Source organism: Gobio gobio, assembly GCF_949357685.1.
Source record: "Gobio gobio genome assembly, chromosome: 15".
In the NCBI taxonomy this organism is placed as follows: Eukaryota; Metazoa; Chordata; class Actinopteri; order Cypriniformes; family Gobionidae; genus Gobio; species Gobio gobio.
The window spans coordinates 19,113,549-19,125,770 of record NC_137108.1 but is presented as its reverse complement, the minus strand read 5'-3'; the positions used below and the strand labels follow the sequence as shown (position 1 = coordinate 19,125,770).

The window sequence follows — 12,222 nt, the reverse complement described above, 5'->3', positions numbered from 1 at the left end:
AGGATGACTTGTTCTCTGAACTCAACCTGGTAAACTCTCAAACTAGTCAGCGTTGAATGCCACATTGAATCATTTTGCCTGTACAGCTGCAGAGTCAGCGTGATTCTGTCACTCTCGTGTCTCAGTACATCTCACATGTGTTTCCCTGCTTTTGTGTGTGTGTTTATACAGGTCAGTTAATGGTACAACGATGTGAGAAAGGTTCTGATACGCTGTGTCGCCCATGCGGAGATGGCTACTTCGTGGACGTCTATAATGAAAATTACAATTGGTGCTATGAATGCATGATGTGCACCAAAGAAAGTACGTTCACTCCATTTCTTTGTTTGTCACAAAAAAGGTTTTATGTCCATACAATGATACGTTCTGAATCTTCAGATGAATCAGTAAACTAGAAATACCAAACATGACAGTAAAACAAGACGGGGGCTTCCCCTTCAGCAGATCGTGGTGGGTTTTTAGTACGGAGGTAGGTGGGGGTCTGAGAAACGTCTGAGTGTCTGGTAACAAACATGATACGGGACAGTAAATGTTAAAAATACACGTGTAGCTCTGGAAAAAAAATGGCACCTGAATGACGGAATTTATTATTTGGAACGGAAATAACTGCCTACTGAGATGTTTTGATATGCAGATACCTTGCTAAATAGATTCAATTTTACGATTAAACAACATGAAGAAACAAAAGACTTCTCAGAAGGTAGTTGGAAGAAAAGGAGAGGAAGTGCAAGTAATGTTTGAAGCAACTGAACAAAGAAATATTGCTGATATTTTTGAGACCCTCCATGCTGTAAAGACAAGTAGGCTATGAATTTCCATCCACCAAAGGTAGATTTGCTGATTAAACTAGAGACTGTAAACTATATGTTAAACCAGCAGCATTTTTTTAACTGTGGAAGTGAATTCTGTACAAATGTTGTTTATCATACAGTAGTTACAACATGAATGACTGCTGAATCCTGTAAATTACGCAGAAAGTTTGCACATGATTCTGTGAAACCTGTGCCAAATTATGCTTTAGCTCAGATTGTAGACGCTTACAGTCACATAACCAGGCTGAGTCTGAGTCTGATAAAAAAAGAGATGAGTAGAAATGAAAAGTGAAGTGGCTCAAGAAGTTAATTGTGAGTCAGCAGAAAAAAAATGTTTGAGCATACTGTTTTATTTTGATACTTGTCTCTTGGTGAAATGACTGTGCTTCCATCACATATGGGTTTTATGCCGTTGGGGTTGGTTTGTACTAAAGCTAACAGATTTAAGCTTTCTCTTTTTGTTACATGAAGGTCAAATATAATTTCATTTGTGTGCGTGTGTAAATTTTATAATTTGACTCTTATCCCAGGTAAATATGAGCAAAGGCGGCTATGAAAATAAATCTGAATTGTTTATCCTTTTGATCTTTCATTCGAAAATGTTACTAAATTCTAACCTTTCATTGAAGTAAAACGATTGAAAGTGGAGGGAAACTCCAATTTTTGGCACCCCTAGAAATTCTTATGAGTAAAATATCTCTGCAGTATATTCCCATTCATACTTACATTTTTAGCAGGGTGATAGGAGCATGACATTGTCCATCTATGCCTTTCTTTTCCACAGGAGTATAAATCTGAGGAAACACAAAGGCCAAATTCCCTTAATCATTCATCACAATGAGTAAAACCAAAGAATATAGTTCTGATGTGCAGCGAAAGATTGTTGAGCTTCACAAAATATTAAGTGGCTGTAGGAAAATTGCTGAAGCATTGAAAATCAATCAAATTCCAATCAATTAAAGAACTAAATCTGTGATATAGACATGTGTTTATATCGTCCTAATGCATGGTGAGGAGGGCCAATACTCTCCAAGGATCACCGCTGGACAATTGCAGAGATTAGTTGAGTCTTGGGGTCAGAAAAAATATTAAACAGCACCTACACCACAAGTTGTTTGGGAGCGTTTCAAGATAAATCCTCCTCACTCATATTCAGTTGTCAGACACGACTGGAACTTCCCATTGGAACTTCCCACAAACCCACCAGTTGGGTTTGTTGCTAACAGGGATAAAAAGGGATTTTTTTAAATACCAAAATTAGCATTAGCAAGATGGCAACAATACGCGTGCCTACGGTTAAATATACTGATGGATCATTAATGTTGTTGGCCTGTTTTTTTTGCTGGAGGTCCTGGACATCTTGTTCATTCATGGTATCATGGATTCTAGCAAATACCAACAGATAAAAAAATCAAAACCTAACAAAGCCTCTGCTAGAAATCTTATAATAGGCTGTGGTTGGATCTTCCATCAGGACAACGACATAAAACAAACATCAAAATCAACGCAAAAATTGGCACCAGGCATTATAGGAGAAGACTGAGATGATAGATGATATCTTATGAAAAGGACGATGCAATAATTAGGTGCCAAAAATTGTGGCCAACATGAACAAGAGAGAATTTTTTTATTTCCTAATGAGATTTCCCCCTCACTTTCAATTGTTTTTCTTCAATGAAAGGAATTTTTTGAATGAAAGATCAAAAGCATAAACAATGCAGATTTATTTTCACAGCCGCCTTTGCTTTACCACAGGTGCCAATATTAGTGGAGGGAGGGCACTGTATATAAAAAAACAAACATTAAACAAATTTCCACTAAGGTGGACAATAAAGTCGAATGAATGAATGAATGAATGAATGAATGAATGAATGAATGAATGAATGAATGAATGAATGAATGAATGAAACAAATATTCAATTATTGAAAATATTAAATGAATACAATTTTAATTTATTGTATGAATTAGTGAGTTTGAATTGTGTGATATAAGGAATACAAATGGACACATACAGTTCTGCATAACCCTTTCACTGTTTATATATTATGTTATTAATATAAACGTTATATTCATTTACATAAATTATTATTATTTATTTATATTCATTTACATAAGTTATGACTGTTGTGGTAAAGTTTGTGTACTTGGTTACATACGTAGTTACAGCTAAATTTTAGAATATTAAAATGAATCACAAAAATAATATTAATTATTGCATTGATGCTATAATGATCCAAATTAACAGAAAAATCAACAAACTATTTTAATAGTGCTTGTGTAAATGTATTTATATTCAGAGCATCTTTGAGATGAAATGTGATTTAAAAAAGAAAAAGAAAAAGCAAAGGTACATTTCTTTTGTGGATCATTTCCAATCAAACTCCAATCAAATTTTGCCAATATTTTAGATAGTGTATAAATAAAAACTATGAAATTAGCATAGCAGGATAGCAACCATTTTAAAATGTTATCCACCACCATCATTTCCTCAACAAAAAGAATAGTTTGATATATGGGTACAATTTTAATTTTTTTAATGAAAGTTCAGGGGAAAACAAAATTCATTGGACTAGTGAGTTTGAAAAGTGTGATTTAAGGAAGTACTACAGTTGAAGAAACACATTTGGACACATCCAGTTCTGCATAACCCTTTTCACGGTTTCAATTTTGCAGATATGAAGTATGAGAAGAACTGTATGCCGAAAAGTAATGCTGTGTGTACATGTGAGGAGGGCTACAGATGCAGTGACAGCAATTGCGAGATGTGTGTGAAAGTCCAGACAACTACTACTTCTACTTCTACTAAAAAAGCACCACATACCCAGGGTGAGTGTTTGAACCCTGACGAGCTGTTGTCATTCTGTTCAAATAGTCGCTGTTGAATTACTGAAAGCTGGCAGAAAGATTGTCACAGGCCTTAAAGGAACACGCCACTATTTTTGACAAAAATTTGAGTCTTAGCGTTTTCGAATCCATTCAGCCGATCTCTGAATCTGGCGGTAGCACTTTTAGCATAGCTTAGCATAGATCATTGAATCTGATTAGACCGTTAGCATCTCGCTCAAAAATTACCAAAGAGTTTAAATATTTTTCCTATTTAAAACTTGACTCTTCTGTAGTTACATTGTGTACTAAGTGAAAATTAAAAGTTGCGATTTACTAGGCCGATGCTGTGTAATATCATGGCGCCGTTGCACCCATGGTACAGCAACAAAGTTCCTTGATTATTACGCAGGAATGAGAGTATAATTCCTAGCCATATCGGCCTAGAAAATCGCAACTTTTCATTTTTCGTCAGTCTTAGTACACGATGTAACTACAGAAGAGACATAATATCGAAACTCTTTGGTCATTTTTGAGCGAGATGCTAACGGTCTAATCAGATTCAATGATCTATGCTAAGCTATGCTAAAAGTGCTACCGCCAGACCCGCAGATCGGCTGAATTGATTCGAAAACGGTAAAACTCGACTGTTTAACTCAAGGGGAATAATTTTCAAAAATAGTGGTGTGTTCCTTTAAAGGGATAGATCACCCCACAATTAAAATATTGTCACCCTCAAGAGTTTATTTCTTCTGCTGGACTCAAAAGAAGATATTTTAAAGAATGTTGGCAGTTGATGGTAACCATTGACTTTAATAGTAGGAAAAAAAACATATGATAGAAGTCAACGGGGCCCTTCAACTGTCCGATTACCAACATTCTTCAAAATATCTTCTTTTGTGTTCAACAGAAGAAAGAAACTCATACAGGTTTAGAACATTAGTAAATGATGACAGAATGTTCATATTTGGCTGAACTATACCTTTACCTTTGGCTCAGCTTTACCTTTAGTTGAAGAAACGCAACTAAAGGATGGACACATACAGTCCTGCATAACCCCTTTCACTGTTTTGATTTTGCAGATATGAAGTATAAGAATAACTGCAAGCTGAATAGTGATGATATGTGTACATGCGATGAGGGCTACGTATGCAGTGACATCAAATGCAAGATGTGTGTCAAAGTCCAGACAGCTACTACTTCTACTAAAAAAGCACCACATACCCAGGGTGAGTGTTTGAACCCTGACGCGCTGTTGCCATTCTGTTATATTCATTATATATCCATTTACATCATTTATAACAGTTGTGGTATTTCCAGCTGACAGACTGTCACACACGCAGTTCTCTACTGACCTGTTTACTCTTTCTCTCTCCTTTTCTCCATTCATTTGCTCCCTTTCTATCAACCTCTTCCAGATAATATGTGGATCTCGGTGAGTCTGTGTTTTGCGTGTCTGTGTGTGTGCGTTCTGTTCACCTGTTTCCTTCTCATCAGCAGACATGCACGACCATGTGGATGGATCATGTCAGCATCAACCGGTCAGTGCCACTGTAGACAATGCTCTAATTCACAAACAAAACCATAGAACTGCTTTGACTGCTTGACACACTGACGTTCCAATGCATGAACAGTTTGGGAATCTAGTATGTTAAGGGTGTTTTCAGACCTGTAAATCGTTTGCTTTGTTTCTGAAACAGGGACTTCATTTGTTACAGTGTAGCATTTTCTTCTTGGTTCGGTTCACTTTCACAAGGCTACATTTCAAAGCATACCAAAATGTGTTTATGCAAGTCACACATGTGATAAAATCTGTCCTCTTATTGGTCAGAGTTTTCTCTGCATCCTCCATCGAGATGGATCGACAAGTTTATTGTGGCTTTATCTTTAGCTGTCATGACACACGCAAACAGTTATACGAATGTGTAATCATTTTGTAAATCATTTTTACATCATGCCTACAGGTGGAATATAGCAGAATATATAATATAATGAATATAATATAATATAATATGATTTACTGACTAACTGTTCAGGGTGTTGTTTATAATATATTTATTAGAAATAAAACAAAACATAGCATAATAATATAACATAACAGTATAATTAATATAATATCATATATCCTATCATATATTATATCATATCATTTCATATCAGATGTGATTGACTGACCAACTGTTCAGGGTGTTGTTTATAATATATTTATTAGAAATAAAGCATAACATAACAAGCATAATACTATAACATAACATTATAAACATAGTAAATATTAGATAATATAATTAATATAATATCATATCATTAATATTATATATCATGAATTTCATATCATATAATATTATTCATATAATATAATATAATTAATATAATATAATATAATATAATTAATATAATATAATATAATATAATATAATATAATATAATATAATATAATATAATATAATATAATATAATATAATATAATATAATTAATATATAAAGATTAAAAGAAATGGAAGTATATCATATCATGTATCATATCATATCATATCATATCATATCATATATCATATCATATCATATCATATCATACGACTGACCAACTGTTCAAGGTGTTGTTTATAATATATTTATTAGACATAAAGCATAACATAACAAGCATAATAATATAACATAACATTATAAACATAGTAAATATTAGATAATATAATTAATATAATATCATATCATTAATATTATATATCATGAATTTCATATCATTAATTTCATATAATATAATATTATTCATATAATATAATATAATTAATATAATATAATTAATATAATATAATATAATATAATATAATATAATATAATATAATATAATATAATATAATATAATATAATATAATATAATATAATATAATATAATATAATATAATATATAAAGAATAAAAGGAATGGAAAGTAATAATGATAACACATTTTTAACTGATCAAAACAATATTAAAGATTGTTTTTTGGAATCATGAGTAGAGAGAGAACATGTTTGAAGTATATCATATATCATATCATATCATATCATATCATATCATATCATACGACTGACCAACTGTTCAGGGTGTTGTTTATAATATATTTATTAGACATAAAGCATAACATAACAAGCATAATAATATAACATAACATTATAAACATAGTAAATATAAGATAATATAATTAATATCATATCATTAATATTATATATCATGAATTTCCTATAATTAATTTTATGTCATTTAATATTATTCATATAATATAATATAATATAATATAATATAATATAATATAATATAATATAATATAATATAATATAATTAATATAATATAATATAATATAATATAATATAATATAATATAATATAATATAATATAATAAATATAATATAATATAATATAATATAATATAATATAATATAATAAATATAATATAATATAATAAATATAATATAATATAATATAATATAATATAATATAATATAATATAATATAATATAATATAATATAATATAATATAATATAATATAATATATAAAGAATAAAAGGAATGGAAAGTAATAATGATAACACATTTTTAACTGATCAAAACAATATTAAAGATTGTTTTTTGGAATCATGAGTAGAGAGAGAACATGTTTGAAGTATATCATATATCATATCATATCATATCATATCATATCATACGACTGACCAACTGTTCAGGGTGTTGTTTATAATATATTTATTAGACATAAAGCATAACATAACAAGCATAATAATATAACATAACATTATAAACATAGTAAATATAAGATAATATAATTAATATCATATCATTAATATTATATATCATTAATTTCCTATAATACATTTTATATCATATATTATTCATATAATATAATAAATATAATATAATATGATATATTAATATAATAAAATATATAAAGATTAAAAGGAATGGAAAGTAATAATGATAACAATATTAAAGAAATGTTTTTTTAAATCATGAGTAGAGAGAACATGTTTGAAGTATATCATGTCATATCATACATCATATCATGTATCATATCATATCATATCATATCATTTCATATCATATCATATCATATCATATCATATCATATCATATCATATCATATCATATCATACGACTGACCAACTGTTCAAGGTGTTGTTTATAATATATTTATTACACATAAAGCATAACATAACAAGCATAATAATATAACATAACATTGTATAATAAATATAATATAATTAATATCATATCATATAATATAATATGTATTATTAAAATATATTTATTAGAAATATAGCAAAACATAGCATAACATAACAACATTATACAATATATAATAACATAACATAATAACTATAATATAATGTAAATGTAATGTAATATAATTAATATAATATAATATAATATAATATAATATAATATAATATAATATAATATAATAATATAATATAATATAATATAATATAATATAATATAATATAATATAATATAATATAATATAATATAATTAATATAATATAATATAATATAATATAATATAATATAATATAATATAATTAATATAATATAATATAATTAATATAATATAATATAATATAATACAGTACAATACAATACAATACAATACAATATAATATAATATAATATAATATAATATAATATAATATAATATAATATAATATAATATAATATAATTAATATAATAAATATAATAAATATAATATAATATATAATATAATTAATATAATATAATATAATATAATATAATATAATATAATATAATATAATTAATATAATATAATATAATATAATTAATATAATATAATATAATATAATATAATATAATATAATATAATATAATATAATATAATATAATATAATATAATATAATATAATATAATTAATATAATATAATATAATTAATATAATATAATTAATATAATATAATATATAATGTTAGCAGTTTTAACTGATCAAAACAATATTAAGTATTGTTTTTTGGAAACGTGAGTAGAGAAAGAACATGTTTGAAGTACAGAGATGGCAAATTTCCAAATGTAGTGAAATTATTTGTCACCTCTATAGTCACTTCATAGTAATATGTGATAAAATGAAAACTAATTTATGTGGTTTCTATATTTATACATTTTGAGTTTAATATTTCACTCAATATATTAAAAGATGGCATGAAATTGTACCGCATAGCAGGAATGATTCTTTAATAATGTGTTCTTTAATAATGTGTGTCGTACTGGGTCTTCAGGTCTCTGGTCCTCCAAAAAGAGCCACTCTGGATCCAGTCAGTGCACAGAGGAAGAGGAAGTACCAATGCCAGTGCAGGAGGTGTGTGGAAAGACAGAGAAACTGGAGGATGTCTGAGAAAGGAGGAGGAAGAAGGCCGCTGATGCGTCTACGGATTGAGTATTTACTCTAGTACGAGCCTGCTGCTGCCATTTACTCAAGAGAAGAGTGAGAGGAATCTGCACTCAGGTGGTTCATCCGATGGTTCTGTGAGATTGACTGTCCATGCTGAGGAATACTGAGACACAGAGAGAGATTTGACTTCCCACTGCACATAAAGACACACTCAACATCCAACATAGAGCTAATCTTTAGGCTTTCTTCACTGCACACTTTTTTCTTTGTATGTATAATTGTGTAGAATATGTGTATAATTGAGCACAACATGCCCATGGTTTTAATGTATATGAATGTATAAGAGAAAGGCTATATATTAGGTTGTAACTGCTTAACATTTTTTAATCGCTTTAAAATATAATGTCAAATAAAGTGGTCATAGAAGCTGCATGTGTAAAATACATAGCATGTCGCGTTATCATGTAATGTTATCTATCCAATTGCATAAAATAGAAAAAGGAATTATATTTGTAAGTCCATCTTGCAGTGAAATGAATTGAGTACTCAGGGAAACATAACGAAAAATAAACTTTTATTGATTTCTATTGCACTTTACAATCAATATCAGGCATAAAAATGGCCATTACAGAGACTATACAACACATCACATGATGACTGAGTTCTGGGCGAAGAAACAATGTTGACATTTCCAGACCACCATCAAAATGTCAGGGCTTTTTTGATGGAACATCCATCATGTCTGCCACATAAAAACCAAAGAAAAGAGGAAGAACACTGACAACATCAACCAGGGACTTAACATGATTGAACAATGATAAACCGCATGAGAGCAAAAACACAATTGTAACAGAATTAATCACGGTTATAAATAAATACAAATGTTTACTATTTAATAACGGTATATGTCAAGATTCGAAATGCCCCATAAGTTAATAAATAGATATTCATTCCCTTTAGATAAAAGTGATTCAAAACACTTTGAAAAGAGGCACTGAGATTCGGCTTTGTTCCTGAGAGTCATTCAACCATCATAAGACCTGCAGTGAACTGAAAGCCTGTGGTATTGACATTAGGATCCCACCGCTGTTCTGATGGATTAGAATCAGTGGTTCGTTACGCGTAAACCGTACTGTATGGGTGATATTTCAGAGCTGGCACGAACAGTCAAGCTCGTACGCAACCCTTTTGTCATCCATACAGTCAGTCAGGTCTTCCCCTAACGCAGCTTCTCTCGATGAAATCCCCTGCCAGGGTTAGAGTTTTAATACTGGGTACTCATGAAGCATCAGTTAAAACAAACCACACAGCAGTTGGAAGAAGAACGGACACATTTTTCCCATGATCCCTCACAGCACCTCTTCTTTAGATATGTGGCACTCTTTCCCTTGCTCCTGAGATGGGAAGAAGATAAAGTCGTTCTCTCTGCTCCGTTCCTCCTCGGACAGATGGACGGTAGGAGACTGAGGGTAGGACGCGTTGCTGGTATTTAGTGCTTCTTCTCGGAGTTTGTGTGCTTTTTTCTCTCCTCCATCCCATCCAAACTGATTGAGCAAACTAACAAAAACTGTCTGGGGACCGTAGATGTGGAGAGGGCCTGCGAGAAAGAGAGGATTTGTGTTAATTTTTATACTATTTGTGCATGTTTGCTTGTTTTGTTTTTTTCTCAGTAAAATATTTGTGGGTCAGTGACAAATAAGTGTCCTAGAAAATGACAAATCTTTTGGATAAATGTAGTTTAAAACTGCCAAGTATTTTTGTATTCATAAATAAAAAATGTAATGACTGTAAAACTGTAATGTGGTCAAACCAACAAGTCAAAAGTATGTTATACATTGAACACATGGGAGTGCACACACACACACACACATTGTATTTTCATGTTTTATGGGGACATTCCATAGACATAATGATTTTTATACTGTACAAACTGTATATTCTATCCCCTAACCTTAAACCTACCCATCACAGAAAACGAAGGGTTTACCAGGACCACACACTAATATAATTAATATAATATATAATATAATATCATTTAATATAATATATAATATAATATAATTAATAATATAATATAATGTACTGACCAACTGTTCAGATTTTTTATAATATAATATTAAACAAAACATTAAGAGCAATGGATGATGTTTTTTTTTGGAAACATTTCAGTAGAGAAAAGAAATGTTTGTACAGTACAGAACTCTTGGGAAGATGGGAAATTTCAAATGTAGTAAAATTATTAATAAATTACCTCTATAGTCACTTCATTGTAATAATAATAATAATATATATATATATATATATATATATATATATATATATATATATATATATATATATATATATATATATATATATATATATATATATATATATATATATATATATATAGTCAAACATTAATAAGAAGTGAAGCAGTTTTGTTAATAAATAATAATAAAACAGTACGCCAAACTACTTGAGAAGGCTATCTTTTCAAGAATTTCATAAACTTTTATTATGGTATGATACACTTTATTTTTATTCACACCCCTTACTTCATGCTATAAAGCTGTGTGATTTTAGGTCATATTCTTTTAACAAATGAAAAGATCTGGGGGGAAATGAGCATCATGTGTTTGACCCTTTTCATGAAAATCACAGAAAGCATTCCTTTATAGTACCTAAATTGCCAGTTGAAGGCACGGTCTGCTCTGAGCTGAATGGCTGGTGAAAAGAGCTGTCTGTGCTGCGATTGGTGGGTGTGCTGGCATGTGACAGCGTCTCCTGTTGGTGGGGCTGCTCATCAGGTTGGCTGGGAGGTATGTTCTCACTGTCCACCTTAAGAAATTGAAGGCGTGTAAGTCATATAATTCATGACCTGTATGTTAAAATACTGCACAAATGTGCACTGACTCATTACTTACCTCTATATTACCCAAAGAGCACTGCCTGACGACTAATGAAGAGAAGAAACAATGAGAGGTAAGATTAACCCCAAAATAAAACCTCTGAGAAGAAACGTGTTTTGTTCATGTGTTACTCACAATGCTTAAAACATTCCTTTTCTTTCTTTCTGCAGAACCGGAAGAAGAGTGTGAGGATGATGACAGATAACATGACAGTAATGAGCCCAAATAAAATCCACAAAAAATTATTGCCATCTGTAAAATAAGCACAAGGAAGTAAATTAGCATAGCTATTTATGTTGAGCTGAATAGGTGAGATGATGG

At 30.1% G+C, this 12,222-nt stretch overlaps 3 protein-coding genes across 3 annotated transcripts in view; 2 read left to right on the top strand and 1 right to left on the bottom strand.

The window, feature by feature from the left end:
- The window catches only part of LOC307139196 (uncharacterized protein), a gene marked incomplete at its 5' end in the record, with an annotated part of 23,215 nt that extends 13,618 nt beyond the window's left edge, over nt 1–9,597 (top strand). Inside the window, 5 exons of the mRNA XM_079838086.1 lie at nt 172–303; nt 3,487–3,639; nt 4,719–4,865; nt 5,137–5,177; nt 8,898–9,597. Coding sequence (XP_079694212.1) covers nt 172–303; nt 3,487–3,639; nt 4,719–4,865; nt 5,137–5,177; nt 8,898–9,068 — 644 coding nt within the window. The 3' untranslated portion in view covers nt 9,069–9,597. The remainder of the gene's footprint in view (nt 1–171; nt 304–3,486; nt 3,640–4,718; nt 4,866–5,136; nt 5,178–8,897) is intronic.
- gtf3c6 (general transcription factor IIIC, polypeptide 6, alpha) overlaps nt 1–12,222 on the top strand; it is a 1,355,101-nt gene that overhangs the window by 1,232,024 nt on the left and 110,855 nt on the right. The gene's annotated exons all lie outside the window — the stretch shown is intronic.
- Nucleotides 9,566–12,222, bottom strand: part of LOC307138867 (uncharacterized protein) — a 17,866-nt gene continuing 15,209 nt past the window's right edge. Inside the window, exons 7-10 of the mRNA XM_079837537.1 lie at nt 12,037–12,153; nt 11,917–11,948; nt 11,674–11,830; nt 9,566–10,607 (exon numbers count right to left, since the gene is read on the bottom strand). Coding sequence (XP_079693663.1) covers nt 10,360–10,607; nt 11,674–11,830; nt 11,917–11,948; nt 12,037–12,153 — 554 coding nt within the window. The 3' untranslated portion in view covers nt 9,566–10,359. The remainder of the gene's footprint in view (nt 10,608–11,673; nt 11,831–11,916; nt 11,949–12,036; nt 12,154–12,222) is intronic.